At 52.2% G+C, this 23535-nt stretch overlaps 1 protein-coding gene and 1 long non-coding RNA gene across 2 annotated transcripts in view; one reads left to right on the top strand and one right to left on the bottom strand.

Annotated features, from left to right (window-relative positions):
- Positions 1 to 12920: 12920 nt before the first annotated feature.
- Eeig1 (estrogen-induced osteoclastogenesis regulator 1) overlaps positions 12921 to 23535 on the top strand; it is a 32517-nt gene continuing 21902 nt past the window's right edge. Inside the window, exons 1-2 of the mRNA XM_078048309.1 lie at positions 12921 to 13319; positions 13794 to 13956. Of these exons, the coding sequence (XP_077904435.1) occupies positions 13811 to 13956 (146 nt within the window). The 5' untranslated portion in view covers positions 12921 to 13319; positions 13794 to 13810. The remainder of the gene's footprint in view (positions 13320 to 13793; positions 13957 to 23535) is intronic.
- LOC144377369 (uncharacterized) lies at positions 13737 to 14574 on the bottom strand. Its single transcript, XR_013438318.1, has 2 exons — positions 14141 to 14574; positions 13737 to 13978 (listed from the first exon to the last, which is right to left on the bottom strand). It is a non-coding gene; the product is annotated as an uncharacterized LOC144377369 (long non-coding RNA).

The following is a 23535-nucleotide window of genomic DNA, read 5'->3' as shown; positions in this document are numbered from 1 at the left end:
GCATTGACATGTAACCCAGCAACTCCACTTCTAGGTATATATCCAAAAGAATTAAAGTTGGATCTCAAAGAGGTATTTGTGTATTTAAGTTCACAGCAGCATTGTCCCCAGTAGCTACAATATGGAAGCAACCCAAGTGTCCATCAGTGGATGAATGGATAAGTACAACATGGTGTGTACAAACAATAGAAGATCATCCAGCCTTAGAAAGGCAGAAAATTGCGACAGATGCTGCATCTATGAAACTTGCTGGGTGCGGTGGTGCACGCTGGTAATCCTAGCAGCTCTGGAGCCTGAGACAGGAGGATGGCGCTCAGCAACAGCAAGGCGCTAAGCAATTCAGTGAGACCCTGTCTCTAAATAAAATACAAAATAAGGTTGGGGATGTGGTTGAGTGTCCCTGAGTTCAATCCCTGATAACAAGAAAAAAAGAAGAAGCCAGTTTAAAAAAAGTCTGTATGACTCGACTTACTCAAGCTACTCAGAACAGTCAGCGTCATGGAGACAGAAAGCAGAACGGTGTTGGCAGAGTAGGGAAGAGGACGAGGAGTTACTGTTTAGTTAGCCTGAAGTTTTGCTTTTATAGAACAAAAAGAGTTCTAGATGACAACACTTGCACATGTGAATGTATTTAATACCACTGAACTCTATGCTTAGCATCTTTCTTTGGGGTAACTGGGGGGCGAATCCACGGCCCTGCACATGCTAGGCGAGTGCTCTACCACTGAGCTACACCCTCAGCTCCTGAACTGTGTACTTAAAAGGGCTAAGATAAGAATCGTATGTTATTCATATTTTACAAGAATGAAAAGTTTGGATGAAAAAATATTACTGCAAGCTTTCAAAAAACTTTCTCAAAGTGTCTACACTATACTGTTAACAGGGGTTGTCTGTGGGGCGGTAGGACTGTATTCCAGGAGACAGGGGACTTTCATTTTTTTTCCCCCTGGTGCTGGGGATTGGACTTGGGGCCTCCAGCATGAGTTCTGTCACTGAGATACAGCCCCTGACTGACTTCCACTTTCAAACTTTCACTTTCTACAGCATAAAATTGTGCAATGCTTGAGGTTTATAATGACAGACCTGAGCTACTTTGGATGTGAGATCTTTTTTCTTTTTAACTTGCTTACTACTATAAATGTCCCTCTTAGTATTGCTTTAGCTGCATCCCACAAGTTTTGGCACGTTGTGTTTTCAAGATATTTCCTGGTTTCCCTTGTGATTTCTTCTTGGATCCCTTGGTGGTTAAAGAGTATGTTGCTTAATCTCACGTATGTATAGAATTTCCAGTTTCTCTTTTGCTATTGATTTCCAGTTTCATTCCACTGTGGAGTTTGTGCTTTTTTCAAATTAGAAAAGCAGTGATTTGAGGGCTGGGGTGAAGCTCAGTGGGAAGGCTTGCTTAACATGTGCAAGGTCGTGGGGGGGTAGAGGAAGAGAGAGGAAGAAGAGGGGGAGGAGTGGGTGTGGGAGAGGAGGGAAAGAAGAGGGAGGGGAGGAGAAGACTGTCTCCATAGCGCTGTGGAGATCAGGCTCAGGCCAGACGCAGTGGTGCACATCTGTAACCCCAGCAGTTTCAGAGGCTGAGGCACAAAGATCTCTAGTTCAAAGCCAATCTCAGCAGTTTAGCAAGGCCCTAAGCAACTTAGCAAGACCCTGTCTCAAAATAAAAAAATAAAAAGGGGCTGGGGATGTGGCTCAGTGGTTTAGCACTCCCGGGTTCAATCCCTGGTACCAAAAATAAATAAATAAAAATAAAAACAAAGAAAGTGTTCAGGCTCAGGAGCCAAATTCTCTGGATTTGAAGTCACCTCCACCAGTTACCCGTGACGTAGGACATGACTTTGCCTCTCTGTGCCTGAGTGAAAGGGAACCTGTGAAAGGGAACCCACTGTGAGGATATTTTGAAAGATATTTTTTGCATAAAATCCCGAGACCAATGCCTGCCGTGTTGACTGAGCATTCAGTGAAGCGCTTGCTCTGTTGACAGTGGCCGGGAGGAAGAGGAGGGGACAGTGGCAACAGTTCAGCCTTGGGATGTTTCTGCTGAGCCAGGACAGTCAAGCTCCTTGCCCTCTGTAAAGGGCTGTGTGTGGTCTGCTCATTCATTCAACAGCCCTGCGCAGGAGATCTCGGGGACACAGCCCAGGGATGGCTCCCAAGGCAGGCCCAGGGCTGGGAGCTATTGTACCTGTTTGGATGAAGACAGCAGCCCCCACCCTGGCCCCAGCAGCACAGTCCACACCACTGCAGCCCAAGGTGTTGGCTTCCGGCCTCACTAGTGAGCCTGTGGCCCTCAGCGGTGCTGGCATGCACTGGGCACTCCATTTTGAGGTTAGTCCAGTAGCGCTGCTCTGACCACTTTACAAATCTTGTTCACTACTCACAAACACCCCACAAAATGGGTAACATGATGATTCACCTTTTTGGGATTCTGGAAATGGATGCGTAAAGAGGTCAAGTAACTTGCCCAAGGTCCCACAGCCAGCAAGCAAGGCAACTGGCTTTCTGGGCAATCGAGTCTGTCGAAGAAGGAAGGAAGTTTTTGGTCAGGCACAGGGTCTGGGGTCTCCAGGTCTGAGACACAGTCAGAGGGCAGCCCCTTTGCAAGCACCAATGCTTGCCCCTCGTCTGTGGTTCCACAGGGGGAGACTGAGGCCAGGAGGGTAGGAGGCCGGCAGGGTCAAATAGGAGTTGAAAATCCAGGCTCTGAGCTCCCAGCCCCATGACCAGCCCAGGAGCTATTGTAACTGTTTAGAGCAAGACGCCCACCCCAGCACCCCCATCAGGAGACGGGGCTGTGAGAAAACCTCAGCAGGTTAAGTTCCCTACTTGTGCTGGAAAGGGAGTCTGAGTAGCAAAGGCAGCCTCCAGTGCAGCGTGAGCTGTTCATAGCCAACATTTGATGAGCACTTCTTATTGCCAGGAAATGCACGAAGCCCTTTATACACATTACATAAAGAACACATTTTATGTCATATATTATATCAATGACTTCTGAGCCTCATCAGATCCTCAAAATAATTTCACGAGACTAGTGCGGCCACTAAACCACCCTGCAGACATCAAAACCATGGCTGAGAGACTCTAAGCAACGGGTCCCAAGTCCCGGAGCTAACAGGTGGAGGAGGTTGGCACTCGCACTCTTGTGGATCTCCAGTCTCTGCTGACCCCTTCTCCTCTCTCCCTGACTGCTCCCGCTGTCCCTCATGCTTCACCACGAAATGCCACCACCCATGTCTTTGACATTTAAAAACAATAGCCATCACTAGCTGTGACTGTGACTAAGAATTCAGCAAATAAGCAGAGCTCAGCAAAGACTAAAGGGCTCTGTGCATGCAGGTATCTGCGAGGACAGGGAGGTGGCCCGGGAACACCTCTTGGCAGGAAACACAGCCTTGATCTCTGGGTGAAAGGTGTTGGACACCTGCCAGGTTATGTAAGCGCTGTGCCCTGCGGGGCAGAATCCTGGCCTGCCGGGTGGGCCTGTGTGAGGGTCCAGAAGACCAAGTCCAGGCTTAGGGGTCTCCTTCCGGTGGTCTGGCAGTCAGGCCGCCCAGGAAAGGCCCCAGCCGGCCCCGCCCTCCATGCCTTTTGGGGCCGGCTGGGCCCAACAGACACTTCTCAGAAGCCGGCCCTTTGGGAAGCCCCTCCAGCCCTTGGGTGGCTTTGGTTTGACCCTGCACAGATGGGATTCAGCGGGACTCCTAAGCGGCTCTGGGCCAGGCGCTTTTCCCTCCTGACTTATGTAACTGTGCAACGAAGGTGTCATTACCTCCATTTTACAGGTGAGGACACTGACGGTGAAAGAGGCTAATGACTTCCTGGAAGCAAGGGCCAAGGAATGTTAGGCCTAGGATCTGAACCCAGGTCACCTTTTAGGCAGAAGGCAGGCCTAGGGAAGCGAGTGTTCATGAACACAGCAGGTGGAGAAGGAAGGGTGAGGAGGTGAAATTCCTGAATCTTTTTTTTTTAATTAATTAATTATTTTTTAGATTCACATCTTCATACATGTATTCTGGAAATTCCTGAATCTTATGGGGAAGCCAGGGCCAGGCAGGGAGCTGAGCTGAACCAACCCCATTGTTCTCTCCCTAAAACCCTCCATGGCTCCCCATTACCTTTAGGATACAATACAACATCACTAATACCGCCTCTAAGGCCCTCTGGGGGTGTTGGGCCTGGCTTCTTTCCTTTCTAGCCTCACGCACTCTGGGCTCCCACATTCTCTCCTGCTGGGGCCAGTCAGAGGGTCCTCTCTACCAACTCCTCTTCTCCCCTGGCTGACTTCTTCCCATCTGTCCTGCTTGCGCTCGCATGCAACCTCCTCATGAGTGTGTCCGCACCACCCACACCAGGCCAGGCCCCCTCTCATTCCCACTGTTCCCAGAACTGCTTCCGGCCCCACCCGCAACGAGGTGTGTTACAGCGTCCTTCACTTGGGCCACCTCAGCAGCCCCTCTCTGCAGCCCCAGTCCCACAGCAGATGGTGGGATCAACACCTGTGAATGAAAACTGAATGCACAAAGGACTTGGCAGACCTTGGAAAGTGGGGTAGGAGACAGACTGGTTGAGGACAGGGAGGCTCCTGGGCCGGTTGGCAGCTTGTCATGTAAAGGCAGGGACAGTTCTCAGTGGCTGGGAACACGGCTGAAGAGGTGGGACCTTGCCCTGTCAGTGGTAGAACTCAGCTGAAGACCTGCTGGAACCAGAATCCTGGTTTAAGAAGGTAAAGCTGGCGCATGCCTGTAATCCCAGCAATTCAGGAGGCCGAGGCAGGAGGATTGCAAGTTGTGGGCCAGCCTCAGCCATTTAGGGAGGCCCTGTCTCAAAATCAGAAAAGCTGGGGATATAACTCATTAGCAAAGTGTCTGTGGGTTCAATCCCCAGTACCAAAAAAAAGAAAAAAAAAAAAGGTTGCTGAGAGCCATTAGCCAGGTAGGTATGACAATTTCCTTGCCAGCGTACCCCATGTTGCTTAGAGGAAGGACTCGTGGAAATGGACTTGCCTTGGACATTCGCAGTGACATTGCATGTATGTTTGAGAAAGGTGACCCTGCTCAAGGACCAGGGTGGATCGGGTTTAGGGAGGATCCTACTGGATTAGGGCGGATCCAGGTTTAGGGTGTATTCTGCTGGTTTTAGGGAGTATCCCGCTCCTTGGGTTTAGGGCGGTTCCAGGTTTAAGGTGTACCCTGCCGGGAATAGGGCGTATTCCTGCTGATTAGAGCCTGGTAGAAGCGTGGATTTTGCCCAGAACGTGAATTTCCCCAGAACATGTTTGTAGAGGGCCGGTGTGAGTTCAGGAATAAGGAGTTGCTGTTTGAATCTACAAGGTGTGTGGTGGCTTGTGATTTTGTGCCCAGCCAGACTGCGGCAAAAGGTAAACCTGGACTCTGAGTGGAAAGGGGAGATGAGTGGCATTGGGAAGGCTACCCATGGGTTTCTGGACATAATATAAATTGGCGAATATACAATCTCATGTTTTAGTCTGTGAATCAGGCCTGATTTTGCAATGTCAGGCCTCAATCTTCACACACTTATTCATCAGATCTAACAGCTGGGCGTGGTAGCACACACCTGTAATCCCAGGGAGGCTGAGGCAGGAGGATCACAAGTTCCAAGTGAGTCTCAGCAACTTAGTGAGACCCTTAGCAACTTACACGAACTGGTCTCAAAATAATAAATAAATAAATGAAATGACTAGGGATGTGGTTCAGTGGATAAATGCCCCTATGAGTTCAATCCCTGGTGCACGCGTGCGCGCACACACACATCACACACAGGCTTCTGTCCAACAATCCCAGGAGGCAAGGGATTGCTGCAGACACCAACGAACAGGTGAGGAAACTGAGGCTTACAGAGGTGGAGGGAGCTGGCCAAGTCACACAGGAATTCTCCAATCCCTCTATATAGATATAGACCCTCTATATCTGCCCTGTCCAATATATCCTGTCATCAGCCACGTGGAGCTATTTAAATTTGAATCCAATGAAATTGAAAACTCAGTTACTCACTCTACTACCATATTTCAAGTGCTCAGGAGCCACATTTGGCTAGTGATTACCATATTGAACCATACAGATATGGAACATTTCAATCCTTGCAGAAAGTTCTATTGTATATGAGGGTCTAGACCATGGAAGTAGACAGGTCCTCAGAGACCATTTAATTCAATGTTCCTAATTAACCAATAGGGAAAAAGAGAGCAAAGACTGGTTGGAAGTCACATGGTGAATCAGGGACAAATGTAGAAGTCAAAATCTGACCTCCTGACTCCCTATCCAGTATTTTCTCCATTGAAGTAGATCAACTCCTATCTCTTAACTGGGGCTTGGGAAGGCACTTCTTTGAGGCAAACTGACTTGATATATAGTCTAAAGATAATTAAGTGGAAGCAACATTTTAACATATGTAAAGTTGGTAGGTGCAACATGTAATAAGCTACTACAAATAAATAACAAATCATTGCTACCCTAATTTAAAAACAAACAAAGGCTATGGATGATTTAAGAAGAATTCAAATAGCTAAAAGTAAAAAAAAAAAAAAAAAAAATTCTAGGGGCTGGTGTTGTGGCTCAGTGGTAGAGCACTCATCTGGTATGTGTGAGGCACTGGGTTCAATCCTCAACACCATATAAAAATAAATAAAATAAAGGTATTAAAATGCTATAAGACATGAAGTACACAGGAAAGCTTTTACTTTGTTCAGAGGGTTAGTAAAAGTGGAGGAAGTGGAGGAATGGACACTTTCTTGTTTTGTTTTTGGAAATATAAATGTGTCCAACCTTTTTGAAAAGCAGGTTGGCAGTATCTCTCAGGGTAAATATGCAAATACCCTCTGACTCAGTAATCCCTGGGCTGGAACCCAGGGCTGCCTGATTCCAGATCTCGTGCTGTGAACCATGACTGGTCTCTGTGAGTGATGGTCAGGCTGGGCTGAAAGGGCAGAGCTGGCTGGTCAACAGGGAGACTTGTGGACTTGGCTGTGGGAGGCTTAAGCAGGACAGATTGCTGGGGGTGAGTTCTTTGGAGCCTTTATCTTCTCGTGTGACTAGCTTGAAGGGTAGTGAGGAGTCCAGCACAAATCAATATGCCCTGGGTCAGCTGCTTGGCTGGCTCTGCTGCCGTTCCCATTCTGCAAATGACTAGAGTCTGGTCACTGGTGAATCAGCACTGACTGCTCTTGGCCCGTGGGGCCGGGAAGGCGTCTTGGCGTGACCAGGCTGTATGAAGCAGGCTGTGCTGTGTGTCATGTGACTGGGAGCTCAGGCCAGCTGCGTAGCTGCCCTCAGGGTGATCTGGGCAAGTGACATTTCCCTCCCTACCTCAGTTTCCCCTTTCTCTGTTTCTTTTTTATTCTTTCTTTCCTTCCTTGTCCCCTTCCCCACTCCTGCCCTCCCTTCCCTGTCTTCCAATGAATGCCACCTGTGTACCAGGTATTGTCCTGAACCCCGGGAGGCAGAAAACAGGAGGCCAAACCCTCATTTTCTGTGTACATGAATGGAGGTAAAATGAACATCAAGTGGCGTTTGCCTGACGGGCAGGATGGGGTGGGAGTGCTTGACCAAGAGCCAGACATTTAGTAAGTGTTGCTGGGAGAAGGGGGGTGAGACTGGACCTTCAGGCAGCCGGGCTGCAGGGGCCTGAGGGAGGCAGGCAGGGAGGGGCTGCTCAGCTCCTTCCAGAGAGGCCAGAGGCCAGGTTAAGAATCTTGGGTTTTATCCAGAGAATGACAGAGAAGCGTGGAAGAGTTGTTGTTGATAATATGCTTATAATTACATATTGTTAAATTATAAAACGAATTCATCCTATTACCAGTAATATTTTCAAAAATTACTTAATGATGTGCGTGTGTGGTGCTACGAGGTCAAACCCAGGGTTTGCACACACTAGGCAAGTGCTCTATCACTGAGATACACCCCTAGGCCCTAAAGCTGGGATATTTGTTCAAACAAAGTAAACATTTTCTTCTAGACCTCAAGCCTCTGGTAATCACAGTTTTGGGTGTACCTTCAAAATTCTCTTCTTTCTTCTTCTTCTTCTTTTTTTTTAAACTGAGTATTGAACCTAGGGGCACTTTACCACTCTCTACATTTCTAGTCCTTTTTATTTACATATGTATTTATTTTTTAGTTGAAGATGGACACAATACTTTTATTTATTTATTTATTTTTATGTGGTGCTGAGGATCAAACCCAGGGCCTCGAAAGTGCTAGGCGAGTGCTCTACCGCTGAGCCACAACTCCAGCCCTTGATGTTTGTGTTTATTTTACATTTTTGGTACCAGGGATTTAACTCAGTGCTTACCCACTGAGTCAGATCCCCAGTCCCTTTTTTGTTTTATTCAGAGACCAGGTCTTGCTAAGTTGCTGAAGCTGGCTTTGAACTTGTGACCCTCCTGCCTTTGCACCAAGTCTCTGTGACTAGAGGCATGTGCTATTGCAGTGGGCTCAAGAGTCTTTTTTATTTTTATTATAGTTTTTTAGTTATTGGTAGACTTTTTTTTTTTTTTTTAATTTGTATGTGGTGTTGAGACTCAACCCAGTGCCTCACACATGCTTGGCAAGTACGCTACGGCTGAGCCACAGCCCCGGCCCCTCAAGATTCTTTTTTATGTATGGGTAAACATGGACATTTTTCTTCACAAAAATAAGCTTGGCCGTTAATTATGCTCTGTGACTCGCTCTGTGCAGGAGGGTGGCCACCTCCCCCCTCAGCCCATACCTCTTCAGCCCCCTACTGACAGCTACACAGACTCCTCTTGATGACACTGCCTGTCACAGGACACTTTATGAGCGCTCTTGTGCACCAGGTGCTGTTCTGGTTGCCCAGGATGGAGCAGGGAACAAAGCAGTCCTTGCCCTCAAGACCTCCCTTTGCTACCACTAGACATTACGTGTTCCCAACAGTTTCCTAGAGTGTACAACGGCGCATGTATAGACATGTATCTTTGCATGCACGTGAAAGTATTACACTTGGGTAATTTATGTTAAAAGGAATTGTGCATATCACAACTTTTAAAAATATATCTTTTTTTTTTCTTTTAACATCAAAATTGTTTTTGAGACAGGGTTTTATTATGTTGCTTTGGCTGGCCTCAAATTCCTGTCTCAAGAGATTGTCCTGCCTCAGCCTCCCACATAGCTGGGACTACATCTGTTGTATTTTTATTTTTATTTTTGCAGTGCTGGGGATGGAACCCAGGGACGTTTTACCATATGTAAATTAATACATATGTATGTACATGCATCTGCCGTGTATACACGTGTCCATCTAGGCACACATGCGTTCCTTTGGCCTCCAGTAAACGAAGCATATATGACAGGCCTTGAACTGGACCAGGGGACTCCATAGCAAGGTGTCTGGCCTTGTGCCGCTCCTGTTGGAGTGGGAGAAAGAGCTAAATGAATGGCCTCATAGGGTTTGTCCGGGGGCCGAGTAAGGGTAAGGATTCTCTGAGGCACTCCCACTTTTCCCAGCTGTTCTGCAGGCTGTGGTCACAGTAAATTCCTTCCTTCCTCTTTTCTTTCCCACACCTAATCCAGTGCTTAAGTTCACTTACCTCTCAACTTCAAGAACACTGCGGCACCGGATCAAATTCAAAACTGGGGATATTCAAGAGGCTCTAAGCCTTTGCTGCTCTAAGCCTTTGCTGGTTGCTGCTGTCTCAATCATGACTAACTTTTCTCATGGCTCAGCACCTTCTCTCAGTGCTTCCTGTGAAATGTGCCCCCTTTCTCTTTCCCTGCCATGGTCTGAGCCACCACTGTCTCTTTTTTTTTTAAAAAAATATTTATTTATTTTGTAGTTTTTGGCGGACACAACATCTTTGTTGGTATGTGGTGCTGAGGATCGAACCTGGGCCGCACACATGCCAGGCGAGCGCGCTACCGCTTGAGCTACATCCCCAGGCCCCACCACTGTCTCTAGAAGGACTGTTTGAAACATCCTCCTCACGGGTCTGCTTGCCCCCTGGCAACCAAGGCATGTTCCACACAGCAGCTCAGCTAGAGGAACTTCTAACAGCATATTTTGGATTTTTTTTTTTTTTAACTGGGGATTGAACCCAGGGGCACTTAAGCACTGAGCCTTTTTTGTTGTTGTTTTGTTTTTGAGATAGTGTCTTGCTAAGTTGCTTAGGGCCTTGCTAAGTTGTTGAGGCTGGCTTTGAACTTGTGGTCCTCCTTCCTCAGCCTCCAGACCCACTGGGCTTATATGTTGGATCTTGCCACTTTCCTGCCAACATCTTCTGATGTGTTCCTTTGGACTTAAAATAAAATAAAATCTAAGCTCCTCTTAGGCCCTCAAGGGCCCATGTGACCAGGGCCCTGCCTGCCTGCAACCCTCTCTGCCCCCTCTACTCACGCCATTTCTCACAGTCTCCTAAACACCCCAACTCATGCCTTTTCCCCCAGAGCTTTTTGTGTGTGGTGGCCCTTATTATTTACTGGGCTGAGAAGACACCTCCAGGAGGCCTTCCTTGAGCGTGCCTTCTGAATCAGGACCCCAGACCCAGGCATTCTTTCACATTTCCTGGACTTCCTTCTCCAGACAACTTGCCTCAGGTCCTGCTTGGTGTTGGGTTGCTTATGTGTCTGATCAGGACCTCAAGGAAGAAGGATAGGCCATACCTGGGAATTTGGGGGACTGAAGAATTGTGGGAGTGCTGGGCTGGAGCTCCCCACCGACCATGCTCAGATGCCCTTGTCCTTCCAGGACTGAGCCTTTTGTAGACACACCCTCAAGGTGTCCTTGCAACATTCTAGAAAGGTTGATATTTTTATTCACATTTTGCAAGTGAAAAAACTGTGGATCAGAAATGGAAGATTCCCTTCTATGCCTATAAAATCATACCCGAAGTTTGTGTGACATAAGTGGTCAATAGCATGCCAACTGGATTTCGAACTCAGTTCTGCTGGTTTCAGGACAAGTGATCTTAGCCATGTCATACTGAAATCCCTCCCCATTGGCAGCACCAGAGCCTCAGTGTTCCAAACTGAGCCTACACTGCCAATATACACCAGAGCCAGGATTCTAACTTGGGCTTGTTTCACCCGAAATTTAGCATCCTGTGTTGATACCATGATCTCTGCTTTGCCCAGACACCATTGGGGAAATGAGGGAAGGGAAACTTCCTGGGTTCCCAGCCTTCAGGCTGCAGAGAGATAAATGGAGCTAAGCCTGGCAGCAAGGCCCACCCTACTTCCTGTCGGAGAGGACTGAGGCTGAGGTTATTCTCGGTCACAGCTGAGGAGTCACCCAGGCCTTGGGATATCCTTGACTGGCTCCCTCTGAAATTACCTCCTGGGTTCAGGTAGCCAGGCCCAGGCAGGATTAATGAGAACACACCCCCTGTGCTTGTGGACAGCACAGTGTAGCACTCAGCACTCAGGTCAAGGGGTTTAAATCCTCTATGACTCTACTTCCCTGCCTATAAAAAGGATACAAAGAAGCATGGGGATCTACTATTATAATTTTTCTCCAATCTGGCTGTTATATCTAAATTATGGGACCAATGAGAGAAGCATGGATGGCCCACCAGTGTCACTGGGAAGCAGGAAGAAACCAGAGATGGGAGTCTTCATTCACACGTCTAGACATAACACATGCTCCAGTCCTGCCCAATCTGCCCATGTCTCAGAATCCTCCTCTCATTTCTCCATGCTGAAGTCCTGCAGCCAGCCCCTCTTGCTCTGATCACAACAGACCCCTCACCCACCTGTTTTCTATCTTCTCCCTTCCACATCACCTGAAGCCAGAGCAAGCTTCTTACCAGAAAAAGCAAGTCCTACAGGTCAAAACATGTTGGTGGTTTCCTTCTTACACTGGTCTACTAGACTGGCAGATCAGGCTGCTACAGGCCTTTTTTAGCCTCATGGCTTGCCCCTCAAATCACCACAATGCAGCCAAAGAGGTACTGGTAACTTCCTGTGAGCACCATGCAGTATGTCAGGCCTCTGGTGGATTTCTGCCTGCATCCTGTCCCACCCAATGCATGCATCCTGAGGATGGCTTCGATTGCTTTCTGCAGGAACCCTTCTCTTTGAGTCTCCTTTCATCCCCACATGCCAGGTGCCTCCTTTGAGATCTCCAGCTCCCTCTGTCTCCTACTACAGTTCTTATTCACCACATTTGTTACTGCTTATATCCAGGTCTGCTTTTCCACAGATCCTAAGCTTGGAGGGGTCAGTGAGGGCGAGACCACCAGGCTCCCCATCGGGTCCCTGCTCAGAGTAGTGCCCCTAAACATTTGGGAACTGGAAGAATGAGTTAAAAAATACCGAGGGCCTTGGGAAACCCAAGTTCCTGAAGTTGCTCCATCCCCAGAACAGTTAATCTAGCCAGTGACACTATTTAAGAAACTACAGGACAACAAAAGACTTAGATAACATCAAGGAATGAGATAAGCTGGGTCACAAGGCTGCTTGATGAACTGCTTCAAGTCACCTTCACGGCAGGCGAAGCCTTTGCAGACACTTCGCAGATTTGGAGGGTAAGAAACCAGCTTCTAGGGCCACCTCTCTGCGTGTCAGTTTTCTGAGAAATGGGACTCGCTCTCTTCAGAGCCTACTTTAGTGTTCAATGAATTAAAATCTGGCAGGACCTTGGAAGGCCGTGCCATTCACAGTTTTCAGACTGTTTCTCCTCGTCATTGTTTCTTCTTTTCTTCTGCTCCCGCTCTCCTCTCTGCCCTGCTAGCGGCTGCTCCCTGCCCCGCGACCTCCCACTGCCTGGCCTGGGCCCCTCCGCTCCGCCCTTCCCGAGGAGGCGGGCCCGGCCGCAAGGCGCACCAATAGGGGCGGCTCTGCCTCCCACGAGTCCCGCCCCACACCACCGTGCACCAATGGTGTTCCGCGCTCGCCCCGCCGGGCCGCCAATCGCGGGCGGGCTGGGCCGCCGACGCCCCGCCTGCAGCGCGCGGCGGCCACTCGGCGGGCGGCCGAGCAGGGCCTCGGCAGTCTCGGAGCGGCTCGGCGCGGCTGAGTGCAGCGTCGGGCTCAGGCGGCCTCGTCGGGGGCGCAGGCGGCGGCACTGCTGCTCGCCAGGTGCGGAGCAGAGGCGGCGGGCGAGGCGAAGCCACCGGCCGGGCCGGAGGGCGCCTCGGTTTCGCCGGGGCCCGCGGCGCGGGTCCCAGGACCCAGGAGGAGGCGGCGCCCCTGGCTGCCCGGTGCTCGCCCAGAGGAGGCCCGCGGGCGGACGTTCCCTACCGCAGCGTCCCCGCCCGCCTCCCGGAGAGGCCGCCAGAGTCCCGGCAGTGCTGTGGGTGCCCTCCGCCACCACCCCTGGCCTCACCTGCGCGGGCCGCCTGGCACCAGGTGCGGGGGCGTGTGCGCTGCGAGGGCACCTCCCCCGTCGCCAGCGGGGCGGGGGCGGGGCCGGGGCCGGGGCCGCCCGCCACCCCTAGTCTCACCGGCCCGCCCGGCCCGCGGCGTCAGCTCCCCGAGGCCCGCGGCTCGGGATGCTGCAGGTCCGCGCCGCCGCTCGCGCGCCGCCCGCCACACTAGCGCCTGCCTCCTGGGCCATGCCCTGCTGTTTACATGCTGGTGAAGCCCCCGGCCGCCCCGGGCCCCTCCGAAACCCGGTTGCCCGAGGGTGAAGCCGGCCCGCCCGCGAACTGGACTGGTCACTCCGACCTGGGGCTCCGGACTCAGATCCCTGATCGCTCGGCCGCCTCCGCCACCATCTGGGCGGGATCCGGCTCTGGGGTTCTGGAGGAGGGGGTGTGTTGTAAGGAAAGGAATCCTGGGGATTTCTACCCCTTCCCTTTTATTTGGCCTTCGGGGCCTTAGACTCAGGGAACTCGCCCATGGCTTTCTTGATGAAGAAGAAGAAATTCAAATTCCAAACCACTTTCACCCTGGAGGAGCTGACGGCCGTCCCGTTCGTGAACGGAGTCCTCTTCTGCAAGGTCCGGCTGCTGGATGGCGGGGATTTTGTCAGCTTGTCGTCAAGGTAGGAGCTAGGGCGTTCGTGCCTGCAGGATATGGGGGTGGTGTTGGCAGGGATCTAGTCATTTGGCAAGTGTGGAAGCCCCCTGGGGCATTAGGTGTTTGGGGCAGGTTTGCACAAGGCAGAACCTGGCCTAAGTAAGTTGGTAGAGTGACAGTCACCAGTCTGCAGGTGACCAGCCAGATACCTGGGGTTCTGTTTTTTCAGGCCCTGCATGCAGCCCTGTAGGCCCATTCTGCAGACTTGCATATAGAGCCCAGTAGGATTTGGGCCTTGAAGGAGTGGGTAGGGAAGGGTTGTTCCAGGCTATCTTGCAGTCCAACTGGCCAGTGGGGCTGTCATATGATTTAGAGACCCAGCCAGCCACAGGTTCTCTGGCTTTCCACTGTGGCTGGGAAGGCCGGGTTGCAGGCACCCCCCAGTCTGGCTGGAGGGTGGTGGCTGGATTTTGGCCAGTCCAGCCTCCTCTGAGTGACTGTCCTCCTCTGGCTTGAGCTGGGCTACTTTGCATTGCAAAGGCTCTTGTCAGGAGGCTGCTGCCCAGTGTGAAAGAAGGGGCAAACCAAGAGAATGGTTTGATCCCCAGCCTGTCAGGTCTAGCTGCCCAGCTTATTGCTGAATGTCACGGAACTACCAGGCTGTTACTTGCTGACTGGGACCACCTGGGGTCTCACAGTTCTGACCTGTCCAGAGAGATCCTTGGAGTTCCAAAGATGGGGATTCGAATCCTGGCAGTTTCTGGGCTCCCTTTTCGTCTAGGAAATTGGGCCTGATACAGGTCTCATCCAGAGTAGATAGAATGGGATGCAGGGCCTGGCCCATGGCCTGGGACACTTGCTCCCCCCACCCTGTCTGCCCTTTGCTCTTCAGGCCTTGTGAGCCTGTTAGCTGCAGCTGCCTCACTATTCAGAGATGGAGATGTGTGTTACAAATGGAGAAACTGAGGCCTAGAAGGAGGAAGTAAGTGGCTTTCCAGGGAACTTGCAGGAAGCAGTGTCAACTGGACTTGGCCTGTTTGGAGACCTGTTGGATGAATCTGGAGGTGGAGTGGGAGGTGGGGAAGAAGAGGGGAGCTGCAGGCCTAACCAGATTTTGGAATCTCTGGTCCACACAGAGTGGGGTCCCTGTTCTGTGCACTAGCTCCCTGTTCTGGGAGCTACTTATCTGAGGAATTTGAACAAGGGCTGTCCCTTGTGGAGGGGGTGGCAGCAATCGTTGGTTGCCTTGGAAGCCTGTGATCCTGCAGCCACCCCACACAGTGCCTCGTGGTTTCAGAGGGCTGTGCTCAGAGCTAGGGCCTGGAGTTGGCTACTTATTGGCTGGGTGACCTTGGGTGAGTTACCCAACCTTTCAGATCACAAGAGCCAGGAATTGTTGTTGCTGAGCTCCTTGTTTTGCTAGTACCTGTCAACACCTTGTCATGGAGCAGAGGTAGAGGCCAGGGCATAGGATTATCATTGGCCCCATAGGATTATCATCCCCATTTTACTGAGAAAACTGAGGCACAGAGTGAATGATTTGCCTGAGTTAATAAAATGGAACGTAGATTCAAACTCAGGATTGCTTTTAACCATTACCCTGTTGTGTCCCAGAGCCTCAGTTTCCTTTCTTGTAAAATGGGTTATAAGGGGAATAGATTATGTATGTACTGTGTCTGGTCTGGAAGATTGATGCAGCAGAGGGGTACAGCAGCCCAGGTCTTAGGGGGACATCCCCATGGAATCAGCAGAGTGCCTACTGTGAGCCAGGATGGGGACAGTATCTTGAATCCCAGGGAGGAACTCATAATGAGCCCCAGCCTGAGGTCTTGCCTGGCCTCCCAGGCCCTGTAGCCAGTCTCACCCTACCCGTCAGCCTTTCCGTTGTGTGCTAAGCCTGCCTCCTCATCCAGGAAGTATGGAAAGTTCCAGGTCTTAGCCCACATGGTCTGGATTTCACCTCTATTTTCCCTTCTCTTCTGGCAAGGTGCCTCAGATTCCCTGAACCCAGCAGAGCCCAAACAGCTTTTCCCAGCCCTCATCCTGGATGAAATCTGAGTGGGGAGGAGCTGACATTGAGACCCACAAGGTGCTGGGTTCCTGTTTGCTGCTGGGCAGGTGTGACTGGAGAGAGCAATGATATTGGAACCAGAACCCAGTTTAGAATCATTTTGGCTTTGGCTGGGCTTTTGCCCAAGAGATGGGGGCTTCTGGGTTCCTCCTCCTTCCACCCACACCCCATCCAACCTGGTCTCTAGCCCAGAAGCCCTGCCTCACAGGCCACTCCTCCAAACCACCAGGGCCCCATTGTTTACAAGTTGGGGTAAGGACTGGGGTGATTGGACCTGGTTAGATCCTGGGCCCAGATCCAGTAGTGCATTCCCCCCAACCCCAGGGACCTTTGAGATGGCTCAGAGCCAGTGTTGGCAGCATGGGCTCTGTCACAGTGAACTGCCTGAGGCCCCACCCTGCAGCACCCGCCCTCCTAGCCAGAGTGTTTCCCTCTGTGTTGGGTGCCATGGCAACAGCTGAGAACTCTGCGCTGCCTGACCCAATTTGAACAGGTAGAGCAGGTGGTATGCTGGGGCTGGGCCATTCCCCAGCCTTATCATTCCGACACCTCCTGTGAACAGTAATCCTCACAGCCACCACATTGGGAGCCCCGTGCAGTGTGCCAGGCCCTGTGCTGAGTATTTTGCAAGTGGTATCCCCATTAATCCTTTGCCATCTGGAGAGGCACTGAGATCAGATAGAAGTCACCAGGTGGGAAATGGCAGTTGGGGAAATTCTTTTATCATGGTTAAAGTCCTTTTGCCTGGGCGTATGCTGCATGTCAAGGAGCTCCTCAAACACACAGTCAGTTGAATCCCCATAACTACCTTGTAAGCTGAGGGCACTGTCCTCACTATGGATGAGGGTGCCCGGGTCAGGAGAGTTGAAGGGACTAGGCCTCTATCACTCAGCTGGAGATTAGCTGAGATAGGACTTGAATTTCAGCAGGTCTGGCTCCAGAACCCTGTCCTGCTATGGTGGCAGTGGGTGAGGAGCAGCTAGAGACCCATGTGACATTCCAGACCTTTAAAGAAGGCTTTTTTCAATAGATAAGGTGGTACAGGAAAGTCCAGATTTGGGTAGTGTAGAGGAACTGAACTAGATCATGGGAGGCACAAAATGAAGAGTTCTCAGGACCCTGAAGCAGGGGTGGGACTGGGGTCACTGGATTTGGGAGCAGGAAGAGGCTAGCACTGGGGCATAATGGGTTCCAGCCTGAACACCTCCCAGATGGAGGGATCCAAGTATGTCTGGGAGGCTTTTCTGGGGTGCAGCGAGCGGGGCCCCAGAGGGATGCAGAGGTCCCAGCCAAGTCTGAGTCAGAAAGAGGCCAACCTGTCCCGAGGTGGAAGAATCTCAAACATTCTGAGAGGGTTTTGCTCCCAGCTGGCATGGGTCCTTTAGCTTGCCCCACGCACATGGCTGGCAGTGCCAGAGGAAGGGAGTGCATTGTTTATCCAGTGGGTGGGGAAACTGAGGTCTAGGGCAGAGCAGTGACTTGTCAGGGTCACTTCATAGGAAGAGCAAACGTGAGGAGACTGGCCTGGCCCTGACTTCTGTGCCCTGTGCCTCAGTACCCCTCAAAACAAGCCCTGCCTGCCTATTGTGGGCGTGGCTTTGTGCCCACTGGGATGGGAGGCCCTGGAGAAAGGCCTTGGACAGGTCAGCTCTGCAGACGGAGGTCCTGTGTTTAGGCCCAGCCCTGGGGAGGCCAGGCAGGCTTGGTCTTTCCTCACATGTGCCATACACTTGGCCAGAGCCCACTGGCCTTGCCCACTCTCCTTGAAAAAAGCTGCAGAATGCCACTTGAGGCTACCACTGTTCGAGCCTGCTCTTAGGGATATCTTGGTGTGGAGCTCTGGGAAGGCAGGATGGAGAAGGATTCTCAGATCTGTCCCGAGGGGCTGAGGGGAGCAGGGACAGAGCCCTGGGCTGTGGAGGCTCAGACTCTGGGAAGGGAGGAGGGGCCAGCAGACAGGTTCCATTCTACGTTTTTTTAAAAAAAAGTTTTATAGTTGTAGATGGACAACATGCCTTTATTTTATTTATTTTTAATGTGGTGCTGAGGATCGAACCCAGTGTCTCATGAGTGCTAGGCAAATGCTCTACCACTGAGCTACAGCTGCAGCCTCCATTCCACTTTGACCCAGTATTCACCATTGGTCCTGGGCTTCCAGAGATGAGCAGGACCAGACCGCCCTGTTCCTGTGAACTCCCAGTGGGTGGGGCCAGTGTGCCTGGCGGGCATCATGGGAACTCTGTAGCCTAACAGATGTAGGGAGTCTCCTCTTGGATCCCATTAGCCCTTGGCAGACCAGCTGGGGAGGCGTTTCTGTCCAGGCATCTGTACACTTATTATCAGGTGTCGAGTGAGCGCCCATCCAGGTTGGCATGGTCCTGGCCCTCACATAGCTCACTGTCTCATGACAGGGTTCATCAGTGCCATAGGGAGGATTTCCTCAAGGAGGGAGTGCTGCATGGGAGCCCCCAAGGCTGCGTGGCGTGGCCTGGAAGAAGTGGGAAGACTGGACTGGAGGGCCCTGGCCGGAGGCACTGCCTCTTGAGAGGATCAGGCAGGGCACTTTCGTGGGTTGGGGTACGGGGAGGGAAGGAAAGGGATAGAGTAAGTGATGGAAAGGATCCAGGCTGCTGGCTTTGGGAGTCCTCTGAGGGGCAGGTGAGCAGTGTGGCCTGCTTTGCCCACTAGGATGGTAGCTCTTAGCTGCCAGGTGGAGATGATGGAAGGGGGCTTGGAGAGAGAGGTGGAGTGCTGGTCCAGCCCTGGGCGGGGGTGGCAGGCAGAGTGGGGAGGGGGTTCTTCACCCTAGTGGTCCGGCACCATGCCTAGTGCGTGGAAGGTGCTAGAAGATGGACATTCAGAGTATGCACAGGGGCACACGTAGCCGGGGTTCTGTGGAGCCATGCAGTGCTCCAGGAGTTGTTGATCACATAAAAATTCTGACTTTCAGTTTCTTTCAAGTTGGGAGATCTGACAGCAGTGCTGCCTGGCTGTTTGGCTTAAGGGAATTTGCAGCTGCCTCCTCACGTGGGCTTCCTGCCCAGGGTTCCTCTGACCCCACCAGTACACCCTTGGGTTCCTGGTGTGATCTTCGTCCCTTGTTTTACCTGGACCAGCCTAGTCCCTGGGGCCCCGTGGAAGCCTTCTGTATGCAGGCATGGGGACAGAGAGGCCTATGGAGAGAAGTCCTTCTGGTGGGGAAGTGGTCAGGGCCAAGCTAGTCGGCCACAGAGGCCAGAAGGGTCAGCAAAGTCATGGCACCAGCTCAATTGCCAGCTCCCTTTAAGGTCACATCAGGCTGCTGGTGGCCAAGGTGAGACCTGAAGCTGCCCAGTCTCTGCCTGGCCTTAATGTCTGCTCCTTGGACCTGACTTTTGATGCCAGCTGGCCATATTGTTAGCAGGTGCCAGCCTGGCAGCAGCCCTGACCCAGGTCACCAGGCTCCGTGGAGCCAAAGCTGCTCTCTAAGTCCTGTTCCTTGCTTGAAGCTCCATTCTAGGAGATGCTCTGGCCTGGGGTTCTTAGCAGCAACCATACTGCGTGCATGGGGGTGGCCGGAGGCCCGGAGTGACTTTGAACCCTCTTAGTACCTGGGAGTCCTAACTTGCTTTCAAGGAGCCCTGCATATGGGTACTGGGATAGCTGCTGGCAAGTCTGTGTACAGACCTTAGGAGCCTGTGGACTCTGGAGTGGAGACCTGGCAGTAGTATAGTTTACATCTGTCCTCCTCTCACCATGCAGCCATGGGAAGGTTGGAGCAGGGGAGAGCCGCCAGATTTGCTTAGAAAAGACCTAGACAATTAGAACAAATAATTAATTAAAAAGAAAAGACAAGACCTAGAGCTAGTGTGAGTGGGGAGGGGGTTGGCTGCTCATTATCCACCTCTCCTGGCAAGTGCTTGGGATTGGGGGGACACCAGACCTGTCCTCAGGCTCCAGAGGTAGGTTGCTGTTTGGTTGGCTGACGCTGCCCAGACTGTTCCTGGCCCTGGTGACTTCGTAGGGTTAAGGTTGCAGACACAGGGCTGGGAAGAACTCTCAAATGTAGGCCCCAAACTGCCCACATCCCCACTCTGCCCAGCTGCTGACTGGCAGTGGACAGTCCTCATCCCCAGCCCAGCCAGCTTGGTTCAGTGGTTGGAGGAAGGAGCTCTGATAAGAGATTCTCTCTGCCTATTGGGTTTTTGTCTTGCCCTCCTCTCCCCTTGACCTGCCATTCACTGCCTGTGACCTTGGGCAAGGGACTTTAGATCCCAGCCTCCTCTGTGACCCTCTCTTGAAGCACAGAGTCTGCCTCGCAGAGTTCCGGGGAGGATGTGGTGAGATAACACCTGTCAGGCGTCCAGTTTGGCCGCTGCCCATGGTGGACACAATGTATGCCCTCCTGTCTCTGGGCTGAGTCCCAGCTGTGCCAAATGATGTGCCCCACTTGCAGAATAGCTGGTATTCTGCTGTGGGCCAGGATGATGGGGTGCTGCCAGGAAAGGGCACTTCCTGCTCAGGGCCAAATCTCTGCCCCCTGCAGGGGTGTGAGTAGGCAAGGAATGAGCCTGGTGTCTGAGCTCAGGTGAGGGGCTGCATGCTTTCTTGCCTCGTTAGCTTGGATCTGCCCCATGTGCAGTGCCTCTGCACGGCTAGCTCAGGGACTGCTCTGGGAGGCAGGAGACAAGTGGTGGAGGGCCCTGGCTGTCAGCCTGCTAGTGGACAGGGGCATAGGTGAGAGAGCCCCGGGCCTCCTGGCCCTAACTCACCCCTTGCCCTTCTGGTTTCTCTGTCTTTGTCCTGCATCTGCCTCGTCCTCTGTTCTCCCTTCCCACTCCTGCCTAGCCCAAGAGCTACCTCCTCTGGGAAGCCTTCCCTTGCCTTTTTGGCCTTGTCACCCCTGTAGGCCCTCATCTCAGGGCACTGGTCCTCATCCATGTGTCTGGCTTCCTCCCCAGGCTGTGGGTCCTTCCTGGGCAGTAGTGGCCTTCCCTGCACCTCAGTTCTGGGGCCTGCTGCTGTGGGCTGGTGCTGCCCTGGGCTGGGACTGTTTTATTTTTTCCCCCTCGTTCTGGGGATTGAACATAGGGTCATGCTACTGAGGTACACCCCGGCCCTCTTTTTATTTATTTTTGAGATAGGGTCTCACTAAGTTGCCAAGGCTGTACTCAAACTTGTGATCCTTCTGCCTCAGCCTCCCAAGTTGCTGGAATTACAGGCATGAGTCACTGCACCCTGTACCACTGTGCCCTGCAGCCAGGCTGGGACTTTGCTCCCTTGGCTCTGAACCAGTGAGGGTGCTGGTATGAACTGTGTGGCAGCTACTGCCAGCTGCTGAGCCCAGCCCCTCCCCTAGCCTGTGCTGGAGGTATCAGTCTGTGTCAGGAGCAGCTTTCACCCACACACCAGGCAGCTGGGTGCCACCATGGGCTCAGAGGCTGTGACTGTTAGGCAGCTGAGGGCCTTGCTGGTGGGAGGTGGGTGGACTGTCCTGCAGGGACAGCGATGTTCACAGCAGGCTGGGGATGGGGGAAGGGGCCTGGTGCCACAGTTGTACCTTGGCAATGCTGGGTCACTCTCAGACCACGGCCAGGGGCTTTGCCCTGAAGCCTCAGCTTCTTCCTCCATGTGGGGGTGCTCGCCTGGGGGCAGGAGGGCTCCCTGAGATCAGGGTGTTTGTGCTTAGCACATGGCCAGGCCTCTGTAAGGTAAAAACAGACCAAACCTGCTGAGAGGGGCTGCAGAGCCTGGGCTGGGGGTGCCCAGCTGGGTCTTCTCCACCTGCAAAGCACCCTTGCGTCTCACCACTTCCTCTCTGAGATCCAGACTCTCTGCAGACATGTGGGGGCAGCACACCTGTGGTTTGTGCTCTGCGTAGTCTCCCCCTAGTTGCTCTGTGATCATTTCCTGGGCATCTTCTGTGGCTGGGGCCCTGGCTGGGCCCTGCAGTTGCAGCCCCCTCCAGGATCCCTTCTGTAGGGGAGGCACATGAATCTAGTTAGAGTTCCAGTGACAGTCCCAAGGAAAGATGTTGACTTGGGTCCAGGGGATGGGTGGGGTTAGAGGACAGCCCCAGATGAAGAGCCGGTGGCCTGGGAGTGGGCTTGGAATAGGCAAGGGCCTGGAGAGGGGTTCCATCTGAGGGGTGGGAGCTCGGAACAGGTGGAATCAGAGTAAAGTTTGTATTTTAGAACCACCAAGGACAGTATAAGGTGGCCTGCTGGGGCTGTAGGTCGCAGAAGGGCAGGTGAGTGTCAGCTGAGACGATCCCCACCCAGTCATCATGGAGTGACTGAAAGCAGAACTCAAGGTACCCTCTGCCACTGCTGCCCCTGAGGACCAGCGCTCAGACACTGTAGAACAAGAAGGCGGGGTGGGGCTGGGGCTGGGGCAGAGCACCGGTGAAGCCCTGGGTGCGATCCTCAGCACCACATAAAGATAAATAAATAAAATAAAGATATTGTATGTATCTACAACTACAATAAGAAGAAGAAGAAGAAGAAGGCTGAGACAGGTGGTGTGATGACATTTGTATAACATTTCGAAGTGTCCAGTACAGGTTGGGTGAGGGTTACGTCTGGAAGGGGCTTCTGGGCCTACCCTATTCTGCTTCTGGAGGCTAGTTCCATGAATATGTACCCTGAGCTGCACTTTTCTGTGCCAGAAACAAGTCTCCAGATGCCCTGCACCTCTAGACAAAAATGAGGCACCTTTTTGGGCATCAGGAAGCCTGGAGGAGGTCCTCGGGATTTGAGCAGGCTAGCCTGCCGTCCTGACCCGTGAGCATCACTCTGGTTTATAAGACAGTACCTCGTCCCGCAGCTGCCGGCAGTCCTCTCTGGCTGGGAGTTTTTCTTCTGTCTCTTGCAAACCCCAGCAGGGCTTACAGGGCAGTTCTGAAGCTTGGTAGGCTCCTAAGGTTGCCAGGCTGCTGGGTCTCTCAGCCTTACTTTCCTCATCTGTGAAATGGATAGTAAGCTCCTCTGTGGTGCCTGGATGAAATGGGTGATGCCTGTTATGTGCCCATTATAGACCCTGTGTTTGATAAAGTCTGTGTTTGATAAAGGTTTGGTGGTGGTTGGTATCAATCCAGGGCAATGGACAGAGGGGGCCCAGGGCTGGGAGCAGAAAAGAAAGGCCTACATTTCTCCCTTTCTCCTTGAGTTTCTCTTCTGTCTTCACGAGGTTCACCCATTCAAACAATTGTGATTAGAGCTGGGCCACTGCCTGGCCAAGATGCATGGTCCTTTTCTGGGGCCCATGCACAGAAGAGACCATTAGACACATCCATCTCAGAGACCTCTGAGCAGAACAGGGGAGGGGGACATCACCACTCTGCTTTGGGGTTGTCCTTTGATGTGCTCACTCTGAGAGCCAGTGAAAGGTGGCATTGGACTGCAGCAGTTTCTAAGGGGGTTGAATTGGCTAAAGAGGGTCACATGTTATAGCTGGACCCAGATGTCCAGCATGGCTGCAGGCAAGCCTAAGACCTGGCCTATTCAAAGGAGTCCCCAGTGTCCAACTCGGTTTGTAGTAAGTGCTCTCTAAATG

This window comes from Ictidomys tridecemlineatus, chromosome 4 (genome assembly GCF_052094955.1).
Source record: "Ictidomys tridecemlineatus isolate mIctTri1 chromosome 4, mIctTri1.hap1, whole genome shotgun sequence".
NCBI classification, from domain to species: domain Eukaryota; kingdom Metazoa; phylum Chordata; class Mammalia; order Rodentia; family Sciuridae; genus Ictidomys; species Ictidomys tridecemlineatus.
The sequence above is the reverse complement of the archived record's forward strand: the minus strand, read 5'-3'. Positions and strand labels throughout refer to the sequence as shown.